At 41.8% G+C, this 27,247-nt stretch overlaps 1 protein-coding gene across 1 annotated transcript in view; it reads left to right on the top strand.

The window, feature by feature from the left end:
- ofcc1 (orofacial cleft 1 candidate 1) overlaps positions 1-27,247 on the top strand; it is a gene marked incomplete at both ends in the record, with an annotated part of 55,746 nt that overhangs the window by 2,172 nt on the left and 26,327 nt on the right. Inside the window, 3 exons of the mRNA XM_080417394.1 lie at positions 3,102-3,354; positions 4,274-4,437; positions 12,081-12,246. Of these exons, the coding sequence (XP_080273520.1) occupies positions 3,102-3,354; positions 4,274-4,437; positions 12,081-12,246 (583 nt within the window). The remainder of the gene's footprint in view (positions 1-3,101; positions 3,355-4,273; positions 4,438-12,080; positions 12,247-27,247) is intronic.

Here is a 27,247-nt window from a genome sequence, read left to right as displayed (position 1 = left end):
GAGAAAACTCCATTATATTATAAACAGATTCAGCACGAATGCGATACCCCCCCCCCCCCCCCCCCGTTGCACCTGGTATTAAAACTTAACAATGCGATTTACGGGGGGTGCATTATAACAGATTTGCCGCTTGCAAAAACCGAAGATGGGAAATAACGTAATATGGGTCCTCATGCCAATATTATGGTCATTTTGTATCACGGTTTGGCCAGCAGTGAAGATGCCCCCAAGGTATAGTCTTGTGTCCGACAAGAACACTGGATCAGGGCCCATCGTGAAAATCTCGACTGCTGGCTGCCGTGTTAAGTTGTCAGATGTTTATTTTAACGATCAACCATTCGGTTGTGTTCCCACTTGGATCAATTATTCTGCCTACACATACGTCATGTCTGAGCGAATAGGGAAGGGAATCAACGTCACGTGATGCCCTTGTTTTGGCCCGGCAAAAACTTGGATGTGTCTCAAAGAATATGATTATTGACAGAATCGCAGAACGTTTAGAATATTTGGCGGTCCCGTTTTAAGTTTTTTACAAGATCGGTGGTTGTTGCATTGACCTGCACTACAATACTTCACCATGTGTTGCGCTATGACGAAATAAACCCATAAAATGTAACAACGTGTACGATCCGTAGCGCAATTCCAATGGTGAAAGCTGTGTTGCATCACCCAAAAAAAGTCATGGTGTATTCGGCCACGCCCCGACATACCCGTATCTGTGTCTCAAAGAATAGAACTGACATAGCATTAGAATGTGACGGTATCACAGTGAAAACAAATTTTTCAAGGTTTTAAAGAAAAATAAATAATGTGTAATTTTTTACACTATACTTTTTTATATTAATGTTATATAAACATTAAAATCTTACAGTTTTGCCAATTATTTGGGGTTCCCATTTTGCCATATTATCCTCACGGGCCCACCGGTGGGACCCAGGCCCACAGGTTGACGACCACTGAGACAGAACACCAATGGCCCCTCTGCTGTCAGATTAATGGACGGAATCAGCTCTTGGAGCAAATCAGATGGGAATTAATGAGCAAAAACTGGACGTCTCCTCTGCCCACCAGTATCTCTGCTTCCTCCTGACTGATGGGAAGATTAAGGAACTCATGAGGCTTGCTGTAAACGGAGAGTGGAACTCGCAGTTATAGGGGAGTTAACCCATTATACCCGGGAACGCATCTGTGTAACCACTTTAACCATTTTTTTAATACTTTGGCTATTCAAAATGTTGGAAAAATCGTGAAAATATCTGCAAATCGTTGAATATATATATTTTTTTTAAATCATTTTTTTTTACTCAAATCTTTGCTTCTGGGGGGTCCCTGGAACAACATATTTTGATGGGTGTATTTTGCCAAATACCATTACCATTTTGGGGGGTCCTTGACATGAAAAGGTTTGAGAACCACTGATTATAGCAAAATACGTTTAAAAAAAAAAACTGTTAGGATTTAGAAGACATTTTTAGAATCCCCCAGGGGCAAAGATTTGAGTTACAAATGTTCGCTTAAAAAATATATATATATCCAAAGATGTGCACATTTTTCATGATTTTTCAAAAAATTGCAGATCTACAAGCTCATAGCGCGGCACTCGGTGCCGCGCTATGAGCTTGTATATCTGCTATTTTTGAATAGCCCAAAGTGTAAGATAATAGTTAAAGTGGTTCCAATCTAAAATGACAGATGCTTTTTCCCGGTCTTAAAGGGTTAAGAGAATCTCTGTTATCTAGAAGCACAGGTGATAAAACTCATCAATAACCCTTTAAATGCGTGGCTATTTTGGATTCCGTTGGAATACCTCTGTGAAAATTGTAATGTTGCAAATACCCAGTAATACAAAAAAAAAATACATTCAACAGCTGCTGGTGTCGTCCGTCGTGAAAATCAAACGTCGTTGTTTGAGGCAACAAATGAAAAGTGTCATAAAGTATAACGTCTTGCCATGCGAGTTACAGGGAACCACCTGCCCTCAAGCTATGGGATGCATAGCATGGTTTCCCTTTTTATTACTGACGACACATGCGTATACGTGCATTCACGCACACGCACACACACGCACGCACACACGCACGCACGCACGCACGCACGCGCGCGCGCACACACACACACACACACACACACACACACACACACACACACACACACACACACACACACACACACACACACACACACACAGCCTAGCCTTGACGACCTTGCAGGATTATGCAAAGGCTAAAATGTAACTTAGATAGCATGTTATGTAGACAGATGCCAGGTCATTGTTGACCTGGCATCCTATGGTGTGTATAGTTTCAATGTACGCTGATGATAGGCTCTTTTTTTTACGTATGTATTAGTTATAATCAGATTGTTGGTTTACTTATGTATTACTTTATTATTAGATTACTATTTCTATACATTTGATGTATTATTGATGTATTATGATGTATTATCTTGTATCCTTGCTTACTGTAAGTCGCGATTAACCCATTTAGACCGGGGAAAGAATCTATGTCATTTTTAGACTCCTTTGGCTATAAAAAAAAATAGCACCTACAGTACAAGCTCGTAGTGCGGCACCGAGTGCGGCATTACGAAAGAAATTGAAAATATGTGCAAATCTTTGCTTCTGGGGGTCCCTGGAACAAATTATTTTCAGATGGGGGTCCGCGGACAAATACGTATCATTTCGTGGGTCCTTGACATGAAAAGGTTTGAGAACCACGGATATATATAGCAACATAATACGTTTTTAAAAAAAAGAAACACTTAGGATTTAGCAGACATTTGTAGAATCCCCCAGAAGCAAAGATTTGAGTAAAAAAAAAATCACTTTAAAAACATATATTGAAAGATTTGCACACATTTTCACGAATTTTCGAAAATAGCAGATCTACAAGCTCATAGTGCGGCACTCGGTGCCGCGCTATGAGCTTGTATATCTGCTATTTTTGAATAGCCAAATAAATCTTAAAAATTACACAGATGCGTTCCCGGTCTTAAAGGATTAAGAGAGTCTGCTAAATTACTTCAAATACACGTTTTTTAAAACATAATTTCAAACACACAACCCCCACAACTTTGCCCTCGCCTCGTTTTCCAACCACCAGATTCCAGTTCCACGCCCACACGGTGGACCTGGTTTACCAGGACTCTCTGCTCCACACCCGCGAGGAGCTAGCGATGGTGGTGGTGGGACCCCTGACCTTGAACGGAGTGACGTTAGCGCTGGTCCTGATCAGATGGGGCTGTCAACAGATATTTGGCTCACTCCCTTCCTTCACGTCAAAGTTTATCATGGCTCAGGGAGCGTGGACAGTCCTCGACCCGCTGGCGGTCTTTGCGGTGGACGCCGTCCTCGGGGTAAGTCGGCTTTAAAAATAACTTGGACACTTGTGCACTTAAAATAGGAAGTTCACTTTATCTTGGCAAAGTGACTTTTAGATTGGTGTGCAGGGGAGAGAGGATGTGTGCAAGGTTAGACGTCTGTTCCTTTTTTTGGCAGCGGGGGTTTTTGTCACTTAACATCAGTGTAAATGGTTTGTAAATACCCACAGTTTGTAAAAAAAAAAAGGTTTGTAAGGGCTATCTATATATCTATATACAGTATAAATGTTATGGAAAACTATTATTATACTAATTTCTTCAAACAGAGACAGAATTAGAATGACTCTGACATTCCTTGCTATGCTGGAATTTGTCTTTCTAAAGCAGTGGTTCTCAACCAGTGGTCCGGGGACCACCAGTGGTCCTTGAAGGGGTTCCAGTTGGTCCCCAGCTAAATGATGGAGAGTTGGTAACCGAATGGACCCTTATAGATCTTTAACTCTTGAGGGTTAAATTATTATACCAAAATGATGTAGGCACCAGAAATGTATTTATTTTTGTATTTTGCATTGTGATCTACAAGCGTTCTACAAGCGCTGTGAGGTGCGACGTGTTGTGAGCTTGTAGATCACCTATTTTCAAATAGCCTATGTATAAAATAGGGCTAAAGTGGTTAATGTATGTTTCATAATATCATTTATATCTGAAAAGTAACAAGTAACTGAAGTTTTCAAATACTTAAAAATGTTAAAAATAATGCCTCTGAGATGTAGTGGAGTAGAAGTAAAGGGATTGGAAATTGGAAATACTCAAGTAAAGTACAAATACCTGAAAATTGTACTTAAGTAAATATACTTAGTTACTTTCCACCACTGTGAATAATAAGACATTTATTCCAAACGTCCACCCCAATAAGCATGACAGTTGTATTGCGTCCATCCTCCCCTCCTCTCAGCGTCTCTCCTACAGTCCAGACATGCCGGTGGGCGATGCAGCCAAGCTCTACTGGCATTTCTACCGAACCGACGACTCGGGCGCCGTGGGGGTGATGATCACGCTCTTCCTCTACACCGTCCTCTTCATCCTCTCCGTCACCATCCTCTCCCTCTACCTGCTCAGGTGAGACACACACAAATGATTGATTGATTGAATATTTTATTAGGCAAAAAAAACAGCACAGTTACATTTATAATACTTTGTCTAAAAGGTCTGTTCAAAAAAGTCCTTGCGGTCTTCTTTCCAATGAGGTCCTTGGTATTCAATTCATAGTCATATATAGTGGCACCACAGTTCAAATATCAATACAAAAATACAGAAAAAGATAACACTATGTACAAACAAAAACAAAAAAAAGCTGGGGAAAAAATAATAAAGCTATATGTACAAAAAGGGGGGGGGGGGGTCGTCTGTCTAACGGAAAAATAGTACTATAGCACTACAGGGCCTCCTGAAAGGTGAATTTTCAGTGAGCCCAGCGAACTGCACCTTTTGAGGGATAGGGTTAGACTATTCCAAACCTGGGTGGCAGTGCTATAGAAAGAGAAAAATCTGATGTATTGTACAATTTACAATTCAGGCATTTAGCAGATCGTCTTGTTGAAATCACCAAATTATATCCCGGTGATTTCTTAAATGAAGTTTAACCCTTTAAGACCGGGAACTGTGTCATTTTAAGATGTCATTGGGCTATTACAGGTATATCGAAAAAAACGTGAACATTTTTGCGAAATCTTTGAATATGTATTTTTTCAGGCGAACATTTGTAACTCAAATCTTTGCTTTTGGGGGGGATTCTACAAAATGTCCTCTAAATCCCAACCGTTTTTTGGAAAAATAACATACGTTGCTATTAGGTTCTCTAACCTTTTCATGTCAAGGAGCCCCAAAATGACATGTATTTGGCCAGGGACCCCCACCCCCTACCCCCCCCCCCCCCATCTAAAAATATGTTGTTCCAGGGACCCCCCCCCCCCCCAGAAGCAAAGATTTGACTAACAGGTGATGCTAGATACTGTATGCACCAGTGGATTTGCATTAGTAGTCCTTAGGCAGATACTGTAGCTATAGGTATACCAAACGTGTTAACATTGATTGTTACACATGCACTCAAATTAAATGAAATATGACCACATTTGTAATGTGTGACAGGCAGTGGTGTAAAGTAACTGAGTACATTTACTCAAGTACTGTACTTAAGTACGATGTTGAGGTACTTTTACTTTCTGGAGTCTTTACAAATTGTCTATTCTTTTACTTCTACTCCAGTACATCTCAGAGGCAAATATTGTACCTTTACTCCACTACAAGTATTTGAAAACCTTAGTTACTAGTTACTTTGCAGATATAAATTATTATGTTCTAAAAAACATACATTAACCACAACCAAAAGTAAAAGTACTAAAATGTTTGAAAATAGACAAAATAGACAAATCTACAAGTTCACAACGCGTCGCGATGCGACGTGTTGTGAGCTTGTAGATCTGCTATTTTCAAACATTTTAGTACTTTTACTTTTGGTACTTTAAGTACATTTTGATACCAATACTTTTGTACTCTTACTCAAGTAAATTTTTGATTCCGGACTTTTACTTTACTTGCAGTATTGATACTTTTACTTAAGTAACACATTTGAGTACTTTTTCCACCACTGATGACAGGTAAACCTCCATGTGACCGGAACACATTATTTTCTGCGTCGTGAATCTATTTCCAAAAAACAAGACAAACATGTGATTCCCAGTTTGAAAAAAGTCTGAATTAAAGCCTTGATCTGGAGTCAGCCAGCATTGCGGTTGTCCCTAATACACCAGCCAATCAGGTGAAGGAACAATTCACATCACTGACACAGAAACCAGTTGCCAAAGGGCCAAACAAACAAACAAACAAACAAACAAACAAACATTTGGTTCTGGTTCCTAGAAACGCATCCAGCACTGTTTCCTCGCCACGTCTGTGTTCTTTCATGCCTGACTTTGAGTTCTGTCCCTTTGACCTTCCTGTTGGCTGTAAAAAAAAAGTGTCACACACACACAACACACAATCCGGGGTACAGGAAGCGGACTGTCATTGGGTATTTTGGAATTGAGGCTTGCCTGTGGGGACGCTCTGCCAATGAAAGGAGAGACACGGTGGCCTTCGCTCAGCCCACCAGACCTCGACACCCGTTCAGAAATAACCCATCCGTTGGTCCCTCGTTGCTGTTAGTTCCCTCTCTGTGTGCTGGACACAAACAAGCACTAAAAAAGAAAAAAAAACACCACAAAAACAAATGTTGATCTAATCCGTTGTGATTTTATAGTCGCATGGAATTACTTATGCAGTTATGCATGGGGCCGTCTGCCACGTGCACACACACACACACACACACGCACACACACACGCACACGCACACGCACACGCACACGCACACGCACACGCACACACACACACACGCACGCACACACGCACACACTCACAGTCATTACGCACATGCATGCACACTGGCACACATACTTCCTCCCACTCAGACACTTATCAAAGACATACAGTACAAACACCAACACAACACACACACACACACACACACACACACACACACACACACACACACACACACACACACACACACACACACACACACACATACACACACACACACACGCACTCACACATACACACACACACACACACACACACACACACACACACACACACACACACACAATACACACACACACACACACACACACACACACACACACACACACACACACACACACACACACACACACACACACACACACACACTCACATGCGCACACACACACGCACTGACCACGCAGCTGACTGAAGCGTTGAGAAGCGTGTATAATTCTAAAGGTAGATGTGTTTTGATATAGCATGCAGCCTTACGCTATGCGATTAGGCTGCATGTTTTTGCATGGCTGGTATCATGGCTAGTGGTGTCATACATATTGAAATGGGGTTTGTGGGTGAATGGTGAATGCTGAACGCACAGACTGCTTACATCCACGTATGCTGTCAAAACATTTCCATGCTAGCTCTGGATTTGAAATTGAGCTCTTCAGAATGGCGCTCAGGCACATTTTTCCCGTAGCCCTATAGACATACCGTTAACTCCTCCGTATGAATGGGGTTTGTCAGGGTTGGACCTTAAAAAAAAAAAAAAAAACGCATGTAAAGAAATCCAGTCTTCTCCTTAACCCATGAAGACCGGGGACGCATCTGTGTCATTTTAGATTTCTTTGGCGATTCAAAAATAGCAGATGTACAAAAATAGAAACATTTAGAAAGTCTTTGAATATTTTTTTTTTTTTTATAGTGAACATTTGTAACTCCAATCTTTGCTTCTCGGGGTCCCTGGAACAACATATTTTGAGATGGGGGTCCGCGGCCAAATACATATCATTTTGGGGGTCCTTGACATGAAAAAGTTTGAGAACCACTGATGTTAGTGATGTGTCGTTCATGATCGATTCGTTCAAAAGAACTAGTTCTTTGCCACGAACGAGCTCGTTCACTTTCTGAAACCGTTACGTTCACGCTATCGTGCATGCCCCCCCGTACACAGGACGGTAGGTCGGGCTGTACGCGCTATGTAACAAAAAAAAAACGCTCCCGCGATGGTGTTTTACACTAGAAAATATAGCGCTACTGAACGAGAACGTGAACGAATCATTTGAACGAATCATTGCCGTGAAATGAACGTTTTTTCCCCACCACTAACTGATGTAGCAACATAGGTTTTTTCAAAGAACTGTTAGGATTGAGAAGACGTTTTGTATAGACTCGGCCTCAGGTCTTAATGAGTTAAAATGTCACATTTGAAACCGCGACACCGAGGTTGAGTCATATCGTTATTCAACACAGTCTCACTCCCTAGAAGGCACATATTGCCTTTTGGTCAGAACCCCAGGAAGGCACTATGTGTCGTCCAGGGACGCCCCCCGACGGCATTATGCGCCTTGGGTTGCGTTATTCTTTATCTAATCTCACCAATGTTAAAGAAGTATGTATTTTATATCGGCTAGACTAGAATTGTCAAATTCCATTAGAGTATCGGACCAGGGTGATGAATTACTCACTACTGTGAATCAGCCAGTCATCTGATGGCGTGGCACCTCCGCCCCGAAATCTGACCAACATTTCATTAACGGAATCCGAAATGTAAAGGGAGAGGAGGAAAAAAAAAACATGATTGAATTAATCATTTTCAAGATTGGCGGGTGAGGGAAAGGATGCCATCTAATTTGTGTAAGCGGGGACGCTTTATCCGGCCCAGGCTAAATGGACAATATTAACCCATTTAGACCAGGGAGGCATATCTGTGTCATTTTTAGATTTCTTTGGGCTATTTAAAAATAGCAGATATACAAGCTCGTAGCACGGCACCGAGTGCCGCGCTACGAGCTTGTAGATCTGCAATTTTTTAAAAATATGTGCAAATCTTTGAATTTATATGTACATTTTTAACTCAAATCTTTGCTTCTGGGGGTCCCTGGAACAAAATATTTTCAGATGGGGGTCCGCGGCCAAATATATAATACGTAATAATTTTGGGGGTCCTTGACATGAAAAAGTTCGAGAACCACGGATATATATATAGCAACATATGTTTAAAAAAAAAAGAATGTTAGGATTTAGAAGACATTTGTAAAATCCCCCAGAAGCAAAGATTTGAGTTAAAAAAAAATCGCTTTAAAAATATACATATTCAAAGATTTGCAAACATTTTCAGGATTTTTCGAAAATAGCAGATCTACAAGCTCGTAGATGCTTGTATTATCTGCTATTTTTTTAATTGCCCAAAGAAATCTTCAAAATTACACACAGATGTGTTCCCGGTCTTAACGGGTTAAAACAGCAGCCGGGAATAATGACTTCTGCCAGTCACCCGCCACGTGGGTTTGTGTTGAATGTAGGCCATGAGGGCTGAAGCTATAAGGCTGATCATTTTATGGGTTACAGTTTCCCATTGGCTGAAAGGAAGGGGGGGGGGGGCTCTCTGACACAGTGCATGACCTATTTCTAAATAAAAAAAAGGGGGGGGAAAGGCCTCTGGCTAAATATGTATAGATGGAATGGACTGTTATCTGTTTTTAATTACATTTTAGGCAGCTTTGATTCACTGGCTGCAAAACATACTATTATGGTATACTAAATATGGTATATCAGTGATTTGTTTTTCTCTTCTGTGTGCTCTTTTCTCCACGACTGGCTGATCATGTTGTTGTTGTGTATGATTGGATTCAAATTCGAAAATAGCCGAGCTATTCCGCGATGGGTTTTGAGCTTGTAGATCAGCTATTTTTTGTTACTTTTCTGTGTAGTATATGACGAAGTAAGAGGCATTCATTTACGAGAAGAAATGGAGATTAAAGGTTTCTGCCCGACGTATGTATATACACATACATATATACTGCACAGGTCTTACCAATGATACTAATGAAGGCTCTGTTCCATTTAGTGGAACACAGTGGTTCTCAAACCTTTTAATTTCAAGGACGCCCATAACTGGAACTCTGAGAGTGTACAAATGGAACCAAATGGACCCGTAAGGGTCCATTTGGTTCCATTTGTACACTCTCAGAGTTACACACCCGTAAGGGTCCATTTGGTTCCATTTGTACTCTCTCAGAGTTACACACCCATAAGGGGCCATTTGGAACCCTCTCAAGGAACCAGGAGTCCACACTTTAAGACCCACTGGTGTAGCAGAGTGTTTCCAGTGAGCCAACATGCACAATATCAGCACCCTGACTCTGTTTGACCAGAATGGAACAGAGCCTTCATTAGTATCATTGGTAACACCTGTGTTATTTACACTATGGCTGCTGTGCATAGAGCCTATTATGTTTCTTGCTGTCATGCTGGTAAGGGTCCAGCAAGCCAGTAGCATGACCTTTGCGATGAAAGAAAAAAGCTTTGCCACCATGACATGTGTCTGACACAAAACGATGTGAATTCAAAACACCAATACCCAGATGTGTTGACATCGGAACAGATCCAAACCCCCCCTATTGATTGGAAGAAACAATCTCTCAGTTTTATCTCATTGCACACGGTGCTATCGCAGTTTGTAAGCTAATATCCAGACAACGATCTCAACAAATGGGCAAGCCGCGAGAAAACAAGCGCAAGGAATTCACACAAATTGGCCCGTGTGTGGGAAGCGCTTTGTTAACACGAGCTGACTGTTGTGATATTCATGTCAGTGTGAGCGTTTTTCTATTCATACCGCATGTGCATGAGTGTTTCTGTGGCTGCTGTGTGTGGGTGTTGGGGAATGCTATTCGATGTGGATGCTGGACATCAGAGTGTACAGTGGGCGTGTATGGAGGGGCGTGCTGATTGTGGAAGTGTCTGGCGAGGTTGTTTCTGAATCACGTAAAAAATGTATAGGCTACTTACGGAAGAATGCATATCAATTCATATCTACACACACACAAACTCATGCACATCACACACACACACACACACACACACACACACCCATACACACGCGCACGCACGCGCACACACACACACACACACACACGCACACGCACACGCACAAACATGCAGCCACAGCCCCCGCAAAGAAGCACCATGTCTATGAACAAACGTCTTGGCTGACCATCAAAACTGGCAGAGCCTCATCGCTTTCCAAAGAGATTCCTCAGCCTGTCAGAGGGTAATCAGCTCTCAAATGAAACTGACATCAAGGAGACGCGGATGTATACGAGCGCAAACGCAACCGAGCTCTGAACCCAGCATCATTCCCCCTGGCTCTCTGGAGAGCCGGGATACATGCAACGTCTTTGTAGTATCCTGAACCCAGACTTAAGCTAGCATCGCTAGCATTACATTCGTCTCCATCGGGCAGCTAGCTAGACTTGTACTTTCCATTCATTTATGCGGCCCGTCTCTTTGGAGTGGGCCATTTTTTGTATCTGGGCGCTCAGAAACGTACTGTACTGTATGCTATACAGTACGTGATGGGTGGAGCTGGTGTATGACCTGGATGTGTAGGATTCTCTTTAATTATTCTCCAGCGTTGGCATTAGTATGTGGGATTAAGGCATTAAATGGTGGCATGTATTCATTTTAAACGGAAGATTCATGACATCAGTGGCAATGTACTGTATGATTAAATACATGACTTAACATTGCCTTTTGTACTTGTGAGGGCATAGGGGTCAAGTCCAAGGTCTCTCTCTCACTCTCGCTCTCTTTATGTATGTATATCGTTGCTGTCCGGCAGAAAACAGCTCAATTTTTCAGCTTTTGCATTTTTTTCCCATAAATCAGGGCCATTGAACACCCTTTACGTCTGTGTTTTGATTAAAAAAATATTGAACCAATGAAAAGTATTAAAAAGTGCTCCATTGGATCCTCAAACTTTCTGCTAAACCAGCTAACTCCACCAAAGGGGGGTGGAGTTAGCTGTTTTTGCTGACTCCACCCTCTTTTGACCTCCAACCTCATTGTGAGCTTGGAGGTCCGTTTAGCTGTTCTTATCAATGATGAACAAAACCTTTGTAGCAGATATGTCTGTCTGTCTGTCTGTCTGTCTGTCTGTCTGTCTGTCTGTCTGTCTGTCTGTCTGTCTGTCTGTCTGTCTGTCTGTCTGTCTGTCTGTCTGTGTGTATGTATATATCAATTATATATTGGCCATATAATTGATTCTATTTACTTGCCATTATGGACTTAGACACAACCCAAATCTTTGATGAGGAAAAAAATGATTCAAATGGCCGCCGCTCCTCCTTTTTTCCCCCCAGGTTCCACAACGATGGTCGCATGCTGGACGTCTTTCAGCGTCTCAACGCCAAGGACGGGGCGGGCACCTACTTCCTGCCTCAAGACCTGGAATTGTCCAATCAGGAGCTGAGCTACATCGTCAAGAAAGCCGAGCAGTGGCGAGGCTTCAGCGGGGAGAGGCGTAAGGTAAGCCAACCCCACCCCCCCCCACTCACTCCCCACTCCCCACTCCCCACTCCCACTCCCAGCTCTGCTTCTCAAGCCCTAAGTGACTAATTGCACTAATGGTTGTTTTTCTTAAACGAGAGAATGAGCCAAAAGGCCATTGATGCTAATCCATTAGATTGCTCCTATATCTAAAAGGGTCAGAAATTAAAGATAGCTGTCTGAAAAACCTAAAGAGGTTTCTGTCAGGTTTATGGAGGCCGACCGTGAGGACTTGTTTGGGGGGGGGGGTGGCATGGCGTGCTTTGGGGAAGTCTTTAATGGCAGCCATGATGGAACCCCCCCACTGTCTCTCATTACCCCCGCTATTCAATTTGGTCACTCTAACGGGAGAGATATTAAGTCCAAGAGGATATATACAATGCTACTTATTTTATATCATTACATTTTCTTTAGTTACATTTTGGGGGAAAGGCCTGAGAATTCATCTCAAAGGTCTTTAGCTTCATTCTAATTAGTACAAGATAATTACCAAAACAGAAACTAGGAGCTAGCGGGCTGCTTGATTAGTCTGCGCGGAAACCAATTTCCGAAGATATTTCATTAAAGTAAGACTACTCAATCAACACACACACACACACACACACACACACACACACACGCATGCACACACGTGCGCGCTGGGCAAATGGCATTCTGATAATGTGAACTAAGTATGGACAACTCTGTGTCGGGGGGGGGGGGTGCACAGAAATTCCAGTTTGCATAAATGAATGTCCCCCATGAAATTACCGTCATCGGGGAGGAAGCTGTGGCATTTTTTGACAGCCCGCTGTGGGTCGATGATGGGGATGACACAGGGAATGACAGCGTATTAGCATGTCGCCGCCGACACCCCAATGTAAAAAATCTATGCATAGTGATTGAAAATGTGACTTGTTGAGATAAGGGATACGTTGGTGGCTGAACAAACCCACCCCGGTTCCCCCTTTAATTTATTCCATGTGGATTTGTTAGTGGCACACATCTCTCGGTTGTTCCACCCCGTTGTTCATTAACCCTTTGAGGCCGGGAACGCGTCTGTGTGTCGTTTTTAGATTTCGTTGGGCTATTAAAAAATAGCAGATCTACAAGCTTGTAGAGCTGCTATTTTTGAAGAATCGTGTTTTTTTTTGTGCAAATCTTTGAATATACATATTTTTTAAAGTGAACATGTGTAACTCAAATCATTGGTTCTGAATTCTACAAATGTATTCTAAATCCAAACAGTTTTTTGAAAAAGCTTACGTTGCTATAATCAGTGGTTCTCAAACTTTTTCATGTCAAGGAGCCCCAAAACTATATGTATTTGGCCACGGACCCCCATCTCAAAATATGTTGTTCCAGGGACCCCCCAGAAGCAAAGATTTGAGTTAAAAATGTTTGCTTTAAAAGGATATATATATTAAAATATTTGCACAAACTTTCACGATTTTTCAAAAATAGATCTGCAAGCTCGTAGCGCGGCACTCTGTGCCTCGCTACGAGCTTGCAGATCTGCTATTTTTGAATAGCCAAAGAAATCTTAAAAAGGACGCACAGATGCGTTCCCGGCCTTAATGGGTTAACTCCCTTGCTCCTTGCTCGCGTAAGTTCACGCGGCCTAAGAGAGAGAAAAAAATAAATAAAAAAGGATCAGGAACTATACAGTGTCTTCTCTGTTTTCAGGTGCAACATTCAGACTGTACTACCTGTCAAGGAAATATGCCACGTTTTCCCTTAAGGGGGATACAAACACTCAAACACCATTCATCAAAAATATTTGTTTGATTGCCGACATTTGATGATGATCCAGATGATGTATTGTATGTACCTGCAGATGCTACCGGTTCTCTGAAAAAGCACTAATCCGTAAATTGCTCATCACCTGCTTATTAACTGCACGAACCTTAGCGATCCCTATTCTGGGGGCGAACTTTCGATCGAAATAGCTGATTTACAAGCTCATAACGCATCGCAACACGACACGTTGTGAGCTTGTTGATCGGCTGTTTATGGCAAAGATATTTAGCGTAGAGGTTAAAATGGAAGGGGGCTTAGTATAGACCCCTGGGGGACTCTGGCCAACTAAGCGTATACTGTAGCTGTTTGAAGTGGTATTAACGTTATTGTGGATAACGTGGAGAGAGCCAAACTATTCCATACGGAATAGGATCAAAGGTATAAGTGTCACTTCTCAAAAAGGTAGGGATTGAATTGTGGGTAAATGGAGGGTTTTGTGTTTGAGTCAATGTATCTTTTCTAATCAATGCAGGGAAACAAAAAAATGCTTGCTAATGCACACCTGGACTTGTTTCATGGCATTCTATGGTGTGTCTTCAGTTACGATGCACTTACTGTAACCACTTGAACCCAAGCGTCCCTATTCTGAGCATGTCCTTCTGCAAAAAATAGGTGAACGTCTAGCAGAGAATTGCCGACCGACAAGCTAAGAGATTTGGCTAAGAGATTTAGGGGACATAATATATGGACCCCTGGGTCCCCGTCAGCAAAGCGTGTAGGTTTTTAGTGGTTAACCCATTCAACCCGGGAACGCATCTGTGTCACTTCAGATGTCTTTGGGCTATTCAAAAATAGCAGATATACAAGCTCATAGCGTGGCACCGAGTGCCGCGCTATGAGCTTGTAGATCTGCTATTTTTGAAAAAGAAATTGTGAAAATGTGTGCAAATCCTTTGAATATCCTATCTTGCACATGCGTGGCTGTGCCATGTCTGTCCTCCGAGGCGAGTGCAGGCGAGTGTCCGCGTCCTCCGAGGCGAGTGCAGGCGACTACAGCCGAGCGAAAACGACGCGGCGGCCATTGAAATGCAGGGTCCGTCTCTCGTTTTGCTTTCGCTTTCGCTTCGCGTCTCGAAACAAACACCGCTGTTGCTTTCGCTTTTGTTTTTGCGTGTCGAAACGTCGACAGCGTACTATACACGAGAGCCTCGCGCCCGTGTCTGTCGAGTTAAAACCGTGCGTTTGGCTACTAGAGCCCCGGACCTCTAGTGAATATACATTTTTAACTCAAATCTTTGCTCAAGGTTCAAGGTTGTGCTTTATTGTTACATCTTGTGTACATAAGAGTAAAACTTATTTTGGTTTGGCTTCCTTCAGACAATGCAGCAGCATAGGTAATAACAATAGAATAATGGGGGTCCCTGGAACAAAATATTTTGAGATGGGGGGGGGTCCGAGGACAAATACATATCAATTCGGGTAGACCTTGACATGAAAATGTTTTGAGAACCACTGATATTATAGCAAAGATTTGCACAAATTAACCAGATTAAAAAAAAGAAGAAAAAAAGAGTGCAGCGCTATGAGCTTGTAGATCTGCTAATTTGTAGGTTAATGTGGGGCACCTTTGCAGTGTCTTCTTTCAATTAGCCTTAAACACAGACATGGTGCTGTCAAGATAACATAAATAAAGTACTATTTCCATGTATTTTTCCCAAGAATTCTATAGTCTGTCCAACTATTAATCCCAGGTCTGAAACAGGACCAGGGGCCTGTGGTTACTTGGCCATATAATGAACTACAGCCTCCGACACTATAGAACTGCTAATGGGATGGTGATGGCCCTGTTTATTGGGAGAAAATTGAACCTCCCTATGTTTGGAGACCTTGCAAGAAATTACACCCCTAAAGTTTGTGATTAACCCATTGAGACCGGGGAAAGAATCTGTGTCATTCTTTGGGCTATTCAAAAATAGCAGATATACAAGCTCATAGCGCGGCACCGAGTGCCGCGCTATGAGCTTGTAGATCTGCTATTTTTGAAAAATCGTGAAAATGTGTGCAAATCTTTGAATATGTTTTTTTTAGGGCAAACATTTTTTACTTAAATCTTTGCTTCTGGGGGGGTCCCTGGAACAACATACTTTGAGAGGCGGGGTCCGCGGCCAAATACATATAATTTTGGGGGTCCTTGACATAAAAAAGTTAGAGAACCACTGATATTATAGCAACAAAAGTGTCTTAAAAAAAACTGTTAGGATTTAGAACACATTATTTTGTAGAATCCCCCCAGAAGCAAAGATTTGAGTTACACATGTTCACTTTATAAAATTATTATTCAAAGATTTGCACACATTTTCACGATTTTTCAAAAAATAGCAGATCTACAAGCTCATAGCATATGTATATCTGCTATTTTTAAACAGCCAAAGAAATCTAAAAAAGACACAGATGCGTTACCGGTCTTAAAGGGTTAAGAAAATGCTCCATTTAGCCACTGATGGCCTCTTGCTGTGGCGGTTGCCACTAAATCATCCTTTCATTACTGTATATCTCTCCCTCCACCGCAACAATTACAGCAGACTTCATATTGTCCCTAATTTGGCTTTATTAAACTGATAAAATGCTAACACATTAAACACATTCTCCGGCGCGTGATGAAAATTGAGGGTTATTGCATTTTATGATTTTTACATTATTCAGGCAGGCCATTTTTCATCGGAATAAGATGGGCCTTGCCATTATTTCATAATTATTGTAGCAATTTCTCCGTTGCGAAAAAAAGGGTCACTTTCCTAACTCAGCAAAGACGTATCCCTATTAGACTAATTTGCCTACATGCAAATTTTTGTCATTTTTCCCTCATTAACTATTTATCATAGACAGGGAAAAAAATATATTCATGAAGGCGAGCTAGCGAGGGGAGCAAGCCCGACCGCGCTGAAACTAATATTTTGCAACTCTAATGATTTTTTGCATCGTTAATTAGATAGAATAAGGTTGATATGATTAGGTCAGGATGTAGTGTTTTTCATTAAAAATACATTTTCAGAAACTGTATTCCAAATGTGCCCTTGCAATTAAATAATGAATCTGACGCGTCCCTTATTACGGACCCAATTAATATCAGAGGCGAGGGCGTAATTTTAATAACAGTGGGCCACAAGGCCTTCATTAGCGGAGGGAGAGAAAAAGAGGGGATGAGGAGAGAAAGAAAACAAGACGTTTACAGGTACTGTACTATAGCAGAAGTTTGCTTCACGGCGGCACTTTTTGCAAAGTTGCATTCTAAGTGATCCGTCTAAAAACAGTGGTTTTCAACCTTTTTCATGCCAATTAAGGACCCCTAAATTGATATACTTTTGGCTGCGGAACCCCCATCTTAAAATGTTTTGTGCCAGGGACCCCCAGAAGCAAAGATTTGAGTTAAAAATGTTATAAATATTATATTCATATTTGGACACATTTTCAAGATTTTTCAAAAATACCAGATCTACAAGCTCATAGCACAGCACTCGGTGCCGCGTTATGAGCTTGTATATCTGCTATTCTCTGAATAGCCAAAGCTATTAAAATGATTGTGCTATGTCAACTAACCCCCTGGTACCGCCCCCCCCCCCACCACCACTGGTGGTCCCCGGACCACTGGTTGAGAACCACTGGTCTAAAAAGTATGCTGGTCTGCAGCACCGCAGTGCCTCTAATTTAGAACAACGGACGTGTCTTAACTTTTCACGTTATGCTGAGAACTTGGTAATCCCCCAACGAGACACAAATTGTGATGAAATAATGACAAATCTTTTATAAGGTTTTCTTTGTTATCGCCCTCAATGTGGGATTGAGTGTGAGCCAGTAATATTTGACTAAATGTCTGATATAGCTCAGGTTCATCTCTTTATCAAAGAAATAAGAGTAAGTACAAGTCAATATGTGAGATAATGAGTTCTGTGGGTTGAAAGCAGCTTTATGTACAGTATTTGCTACAGTATGTCACAACAGCCTTGGTCTATGATGCGGTGATCACCCTCCAGCAGTGAAACAATAAAACAATATCCATTTTCAATAACCAACGCGCAAATGGCCTATTATCAAACTTGTAATTTTCTCAAGGCACTCGTAAAACATAATAACATTTTTACTTTCTCACCAATTAACTTTGTATTATAGATTCTTCCAGGCCGTTTGATAAGTTGTGTAGTGCTCAAAGCTTTGAATATTGCTCTTAGGTTTAGACATCAGTAAGAAAGTAATAAAACAATTAATCAGTCGGTCAGTTGGTCAGTCAGTCAGACTGGCCGGCTGTCAGTGGTGGAAAAAGTACTCAAATGTTTTACTTAAGTAAAAGTATCAAAACTGCAATGTAGAAGTACACTGTTACAAGTTAAAGTCCGGAATTCAAAATGTATTTGAGTAAACGTAAAAGTATTGGTATCAAAATATAGTACTAATGTTTGAAAATAGCAGATCTACAAGCTCACAACGATGCGACGCGTTGTGAGCTTGTGTAGATCGGCTATTTTTAAATAGCCTATGTATAAAACAGGGCTAAAGTAGTCAATGTATATTTTATAATATAGTCATTTATATCTGCAAAGTAACTATAGTAACTAAAGTTTTCAAATAATTGTAGTGGAGTGAGTACAATATTTGCCTCTGAGATGCAGTGGAGTAGAAGTAAAAGTATTGGAAATTTTAGTAAAGTAAAAATTAACTCAAAATTGTACTTAAGTACATGTACTTAGTTACATGTACATGTACTTTCCACCACTTAACTTTTCACATGTTTAATGGTTAGTTATTCCGCTGTTACTTCATTCCGAAGTATCACTGTCACCGTTGAACGCCTCAGTACAATGCAAGGTTGTAGTAATTGTGTCATGAACCTTTTGTAGCCCAAAGCTCGGTGTCCGGTGTGTGTGTCCTCGTTGATCAAAAGCTATCTTTCAAGTGGCTTTTCAAGACACACACGACACACACTACAAACCCGTAGCTGATTTAGAAGCGGTTCATCGCTATTAGCTCAGTTTCCCCAGTAGTTTCACTAGCGAACGTGTGCCGCCTAATGATAAGCGTTAGCATTAGCTGTCTAGCTAGCATGCTCCACTCCCCATCATACTGGCGTTTCAGTAATGAGTCCCATTAATTATGTAAAGGCAGTGATGCAGATGGACCTAATTAATTGTCTCCCGTCACCCTCTTGATTACTGTACCTGGGAGGGAGGTGTTAATTTCTGTAATACTTAAGTAGGTACGCAAACAGTTTTGTCAGAGCCACCACCTTGACAATGACAGAGTAGCCGCGGCCGCTTGCCCGCTGCAAAAAAAAACCTCTCTTTTGCCCGTTAATTCTCAGAGAGGAAAGTTTCCCAGTGGTGGTGGTGACATTGCGTTAATTGAAGGAAGAGAGAGATGGAGGCAAGGAGGGAGAGAGAGAGAGAGACACAGAGAGAGAGAGAGAGAGAGAGAGAAAGGAGGAGAGGAAAGCTCACGCGGTGGCCCCGGAGATGTTTTTGCAACCTGATCGCATCAACATTTGCGTACCAGCCGAGCCGTTTGTCTCCGTGTGTCTAGGTAATGGCTTACCGGCGGGCGAATTTGGGAACACCCAAGGTGGTTTGCAGCAACAACAGCATGGCTTGGTGGAGGGAGAGGGGAGGGGTGGGGGTGTGTGTGTGTGGGTAGACCTGTTGAGAATGAGACAGCACAGATTGGAGGCAGTAATGACGGCTGGAGTTTGAGGAAGCTCGTCGTTAATCACATAGGGACGAACGTGTCATCGCTATAGCACTGCGTCTGTGGCGCTTGTGGATTGCCTGAGATGTGATTTCTGTGTTTTTTGCAGGAAATATATGAGATACTTTTGAGAACTCTTAGGAAAAAAAGAAAGAAACTCTATCGAGTACAATTCTGTGGCTGCGAAGGCTTAAACTTGTATGAAATTAAAGGATGTCAATGCCCTACTTCGTTAAACAAAAGTGTCGCACGAAAGTAGCAAAAGTAGCAGACTTACGAGCTCACAATGCATCGCGCATTGTGAGCTTGTAGATCTGCAATTTTTGAAAGTATTTGTGACTATAAAGAGGTTAAGTGTCTGTGGGTTTTATAAATGATGTTGAACCAATGTGTGTATTAGCAAGAGCTTGAGACTAAATAACAAATACATTGGATCCATTATTATGATATATATTTTTTCATTTCCTGAACAGTAATGGTTTTGGACATACAAGTTTTCCACCACGACAGCGACAATATCATAGTTGGATGGCACCGTGTGTTTTTTTTTTCACACATTACTGCCCAGCCGTGTCTGTGACCTTTTCAGGACCAGATGACGTTGTGCAAGGCTTTTTGCGGTCCTATCTCAAATGGAGCTGATGGCTGTATGGACGCTATAGCATGCTCGCCACTAACATGTTTCCTGTCTCTGCCTGCCTTCCCTTCCTGCCGTGGCCCCAGGCGTCCATCAATGAGGCCCCGAGCGCTGTCTACTGAAAAAGAAAAGAAAAGAAAAGAATCACTAGGCGTGAATCAATGAAGCTCTTTCGAGGCCCGGACCGCTGGCGTAGGCTCCGACATAGCCTGACAGCGCGTCGCGGGTTCAAGTCCCGATCCCGATGGCCTTTTTGCTGCACGCTCCCCATCTCTCTCTCCCCATTTTCCGGTCAGCCTACTATCCTGTCAATTAAGGCATAAAAGCCAAAAAAAATAAGCTCTTTTGATGCAAACTTACAGCAATGTTTGCGGTCACATGTTCAATTAATCAATCAATCAAATTGTATTTATATAGCAAATTTCATACAACAAGTGCAACCCAATGCGCTTCACAGATCCCCCAAAAAATTACATTTTAAAAACATTAATGAAAGGAAAAAAGGACAATACATGTTTTAAGAAAACACAAAGGGGATGTTGAGTACGTCCGTGTATACAAGAATGCATGCACAAACGCACCTTCATAATACGGTCATGTACTGTGATGATAGGCATGTGGTTATAGAGATATAACCACCATAATATGTCACGCACAACTGCAATGCACATTGTACAGTATGTGTACATGTTCACACAGGTACCCGCATGCACGCACGCGCACACACACAAATACACGCGCACGCACACACACACACACACTCAAAAATACACCACAGCACACCCTTTGACTCCAGGTGACCCTGCTTCTCGTTCCATTGGAGTGACCGTGTCCTCTCTCCCTGTGTTCCTGTGTGAGTGTTATGAGTTCCTGTTGGGGAGCTGAGGGCCCTATTGTCACCGTGACAGCGGTTCCTGTGTGTGCGGTCATGCCCCGCCGATCCCTCTGTCTGCCCATTCATTCATTCCCCCAAAACCGTTCTAGCCCTCACACACAGGTTCAGGATGGAGGAGTCTCCGGTGACGTCCCGTCTCACTTCACTGTATCATTTCCTCCGCAATGGAGATCAAATAAACCAACCAAAAAAGGCATGAAAATAATGACATTTATTGTTATGTTTGAGGCTGTTGAAGGGACGGCCCACGATTCGACGTATTTCGTTTCATATGAAAGAGCTACAGAATTCGATTTCACTTTGTTTTAAACTGACAAAACAGCTCTGGAATTAAGTTCTGTGAAGTACTGTCAAAATTATGGCAAGGAATTTCACACTTAATCAGCTCAAAATACATCTTTGGAAAAATAACTAATGCTTTGAATTGATTTAAGGCTAATGTGCTACATCAATATTTTACTTAAACATATGAAAACAATACCTTACGTGCGAGCTTTGATTCATTTTTCTTTTCGTTGAAATCAACTCCAACTCTTCTGCCACGGTCCTTGCCTTTTAAAACAAAAAGTTTAAATATGGAGATGCAAGGTTTCAATCTGACAGCGACGATGTAATAATAATAATAACAACAACAACATGAAAAAAAAGGGAAAGGACTGAAAGAGACAAAGAAACACACACATTGAATTCATGCTGACCCATGATGACCCCCCCATCCCTCCCACAAACACACGCACACGCACAGGCACGCACGCACACGCACACACACACACACACACACACACACACACACACACACACCCTCCCCCCTCTTCCCAACTCACACATAGAGAGTTTATATACAGTATGAACACACAGGGACACGCACACGCACTCGCACACAAACTGAAAATGACATTTAAATACATGAATAAAATCCATTATAACATTAATATTGTCACTCAGCAGAACCGCAAGAGACCCACACTCTTATACAATTTACATTTGCATTAATGACCATCACTTTAACCCCAAACGTCTGTCCAGCTCTTTAGTAAACAGAAAATACATTTTCAGGTCGGGATACCAATGTCACCCAATCAGGAGAAATTAGCAGACTAAATTGTAACTGGAACACATTGACTGCCAATCGCGTAGACCTACGCGAAGTGTTTTTTTTTTTTTTTTTTTTTTTTTTTTGTACACATTGCACTTTTTTTCACTTCCGGTACGACACATTTCATTGTATTATCCGGGTTCCTTTTTTTCCGTTTTTTCCGATCGTATCCGCTTCCTATCTAGAACGAAACCTAAAAGTCGATTATCTCGGTTGTTGTTTTTCTCATCGCTTATCGCTGTTTAGCATTCACCGCTGTAGCTTCAAGATGGCGGATCGCAAAGCGAAGCGGTCTTCACTGCTCGTCTCACACAGATCCCCTGTGTGTTTAGAACCAAATGAACGCACACTTTTAACAGATTTAGCGAGGTCTGTGGCGACATGAAAAAAACAAAAAAAACAACAATAAAACGCTGGCACTGGTGAGTACATTATGATATTAAACTCTGGCATGGAATGTGTTAGCAGTGGTCAGTTAATAATAATCTAAATCTACAAAGTGGAGTAAATATTTGCCACTGAGGATGTACAATAGTGGAGTAGAAGTAAAAGCGCAGAAAATCGGAAATACTCCAGTAAAGTAAAAAATAAAATAAAAACTCAAAATTGTACTTAAGTACAGTACTTGAGTACATGTGCTTAGTTACTTAACACTGCTGACAATACTCAAGTAAATGTACTCAAGTCACTGCCCTCCAGTGTTGTTGACCCTTCCAGTCCCTCCCACCCCTCTTCTCCTTTCTTCCCTCGGTATAAAGCCAGGCTCCGGCCCAGTCTCTGGTAGATAATGACATCCTCTCCATGGATTAATTGTGAGGGACACATTAAGCAGTGGGGCTGACACTCCCTGTAATTAAACCGTTCATGCAGACGAGTTCATGCTGGAACATTTCCGTTTTTTTCTCTCTCCTCTCCTTTCCTTCTTCTCTCCATCCACCGCTTATTGTATTCAAACAATGGGTCAATCTGGGAATAGAGATTATGATGAAAAACCACTGTAATATTACAGCGGTGGTTCGCAATCTTTTTTTTTTATCAGGGCTCAGTTTGAAAATCTCAAAAGCGACTTTGTGGTCCCACCTATCTGACCACTTAACCCATTAAGACCGGGAAGGAATCTGTGTCATTTTAGGTTTGAACCACTTTAGCCATTATTTTATACTTTGGCATTTTTTTTAATATTTAAATTTTTTAACTTACATTACCCACTTCAGCCCTATATACTGTACATGTTGGTCATTTGAAAATAGCCGATCTACAAGCTCACAAAGCGTCGCATCGTGAGCTTGAAGATCTGCTATTTTCAAATTATGTTATACATTTTGAACACATGAGATGGAAGATTACTGCATAATGAGTACTTTTACTTTTGGTACTTTAAGTACACTTTGATGCCAATACTTTTGTACTTTTACTTACATTTTGAATTCTTAGCTTGCAACAGAGTATTTTTTATATTGTGGTATTGCTACTTTTACTTAAGTAAAATATCTGAGTTCTTCTTCCACCACTGTACTTTTTGTAAAAAATAAAAAAAACTATTTTCCTCTCCTACTGTAAGTACTCCTACAAGACCATCTGAAAGGTTAAAACATTTTTTTTGCAAGTACAAATATATCCGGGTCTTACAGGGTTAAGTACCTTTTTTGGAGTATTTTCTTTTTTTCCTTCTTTTCTTTGCAAGCTCATGACTTCCACTCCACTACATTTCAACTAGAAATATTGTACTTTTGACTCCACTACACTTCTAGGAAGGGACTCTAGGGAGCCAAACTCACATAAATATATTATGATTTAACGACTTAGAGTACTGTAATCCCTCTTTCAAATAGAGTGGAAATAGCTGGTCTACAAACATGTAGATTTGCTATTTTCACTACTTTTGAAAACGTCGAAAATGTGTACTTTTGAATACTTGAGTATTTACTTGAGTATATGTACATTGCCCGCCACTGTCAACATGTTTCGGCTCCACTTCCTTTGTCACACAGGAAGTATGCGTGGGCAGGGAAAGAATACATGATAAAACAAATTAAAACAAATACTTAAGCAGGGGGAAGAGATACTTGCGGAGCCTTTCATAAACACAGCGTTATCCTCATTCCTCTGCAGGGATGGCTCACCTCTCGTAACTCGGGGAAGGACTTTTCTCCTTTAATTTCATCATAATATGTTGCGTCGTCCGTCAGCTGTCAAAACACGTCCAGCTGGAGCGTTCTGAATGGACTCCACATGTTCTCAACACCCCTGGTCCCCCCAAATCCCTATCCCTTCCCCTTCCTTTCCTCGCTCCCTCGCTCCCTCCCTCCCTTTTCCTTCTGTCCCTCCCCACCATCAGCCAGTGGTGGAAAAAGTACTCAAATGTTTTACTTAAGTAAAAGTATCAATACTGCAATTTAGAAGTACTCTGCTACAAGTAAAAGTCTGGAATTCAAAATTTACTTGAGTAAAAGTACACAAGTATTGGTATCCAAATTTACTTAAAGTACCAAAAGTAAAAGTTTTTTTTTTTTTGAAAATAGCTGATCTACAAGCTCACAACGCGCCGCATCCTAGGTTTAAAATAAGGCTAAAGTGGTTAATATATGTTTTATAACGTAATATTTATATCTGCAAAGTAACTAGTAACTAAAGTTTTCAAATAATTGTAGTGGAGTAAAAGTACAATATTTGCCTCTGAGATGTAGTGGAGTAAAAGTACAAGTACCGATAATTGGAAAATACGCCAGTAAAGCAAAAGTAACTCAAAATTGTACTTAAGTACAGTACTTGAGTAATTGTACTTAGTTACTTTACACCGCTGGTCCTAAGGAACCCTGGGCCTGTTTCCTTGCCATTGAGTAATGCAAACCAGAAGGCAACAAATTGGACTGTCGGTGAGTGAGGGAAAAATCCAGTATTGTGTGTATGCATGCGTGCGTGTGTGTGTGTGTGTGTGTGTGTGTGTGTGTGTGTGTGTGTGTGTGTGTGTGTGTGTGTGTGTGTGTGTGTGTGTGTGTGTGTGTGTGTGTGTGTGTGTGTGTGTGTGTGTGTGTGTGTGTGTGTGTGTGTGTGTGTGTGTGTGTGTGTGTGTGTGTGCTCGTTCGTGCACGCAGCAGCAGCTCTGCACACATTGATCAAAAATTAAGAGGACTCTCCTCGCACCAATTTTCTCGGCGGGTTTTGCGGGCGCTGCCTGGATTAAATTTGTCTTGCGGGTTTGTTGGATTTGGGCTTTTAGTGATAACTTCATTAAGACGAACGTTCGAGATTTATAGACAAATGAGATGTAATTGCTGAGGAAACCGAGGTTAGTTATACGGAGGTTATTTATGTCCATCAGAGGAAACATTAGAGCGTAGAACGAAATGGTTCTGGTTTTTCACAAAAGCGTCCATAGAACCGGTTAGGGCAGGGCCGTTAATGATTGTCATGCATGGAAATGTATGACTTATGGCATGTGCCCCCCCCCCCCCAAAACACATACACACACACACGCACGCACACACACACACACACACACGCACACACACACACACACACACTGTATAGACTCCCTGCAAACAAACAACACAGGCTACAAGTATGTACACAACTCAAACACACAACACACGCACACACGCACACACACACACACACACACACACACACACACACACACACGCGCACACGCTCACACACACACACACACACACACACACACACACACACACACACACACACACACACACACACACACACAGAGTGCCTGAGACTCCACAGAGGTCTTAACAGCTTGAATTTGACAGGACTGATTCTTTGTGACCGTCCATCGTTAGTCACTTCTTTTCCAGCTCTCTCTCTCTCTCTCTCTGTGTCTCTCTGTCTCTCTTGCTATCCTTAAAAGAGTGTGACCTTGGCTGTGTGTCCTGTTGGCCCAGAGGGGATGAGGAGGCTCTGGTGATTGTGACAGGTGTCGTGTCTTAACAGTCCCACATGACGTCCCGGGGAGAGATAGACAGTTGGGTTATTTTTTTTTTTCATAAAGGTTTTTTTTCTGTATTTTTTCACTCATAACCTTAAAGAGACAGTGTATAGGCTGCCTGGGTATGTATGCATGTGCATGTGGGCATGTCTGTCTGTCCGGACCTGTACTGTACGTGCATGTGGGATGGGGGGGGGGCTATGGTCAATTAACAGGGATATTGTCACATCCACCCTCCAAGGTTCTCCACTTTGGTGTCACCTTAACACATTGGGTGCCAGAGGTTTATTAAAATATTATACGTTGAGTGCCAGCATTTCTTCCATCCACTTGCGTTATACATTTCGTGCTGTGAGAAGCCCTGACGCGGAAGTGCATGTAAACAAAGCGTGCGTGCGAGACGGCGGAGGGTCCCGACTAACGCCTGGAACAATAATATTTCCAACGCGACCCTCCATTGCAGCGTGATCGCCGATCGAAAACGGCTCGTTTCCACCACATTAAAAAGAAATGGAGATATTAAGCTTTTAATCAAGGAGATAACATTGAAAACGCCGACCGGAAGGATTTTTGACATGGAGCCACATCCAGCCTCTTCTTCTCAGAAACTGCTTGGGTGATGTCAAAGTTTCGTTTTAGCGCCCCACGTGGCCCACATGTATAAAAATAGAATTGGGTCAAAAACGGTCCGGACCGTTTTCGGCACTTCTCGTTTGGACCCTCAAAAACGGTCCGGACCGTTTTTGGCATTCAATGTGTTAATTGCAAAAAGTACTTTTTTTTCATTTCCTAGTTCCATTTAGGTAATGGAACTGCGGGCAACAGTTTACAAATGATCTATCTCAGTGGTTCTCAAACAGTGGTCCGGGGACCACCAGTGGTCCTTGAGGGGGTTCCAGGTGGTCCCCAGCTAAATGATGGAGAGTTGGTAACCAACGACAATAAAATATTGTACGT

Source organism: Gymnoscopelus braueri, assembly GCF_963280865.1.
Source record: "Gymnoscopelus braueri genome assembly, chromosome: 21".
NCBI classification, from domain to species: domain Eukaryota; kingdom Metazoa; phylum Chordata; class Actinopteri; order Myctophiformes; family Myctophidae; genus Gymnoscopelus; species Gymnoscopelus braueri.
This window is presented reverse-complemented; position numbering and strand designations above follow the sequence as displayed.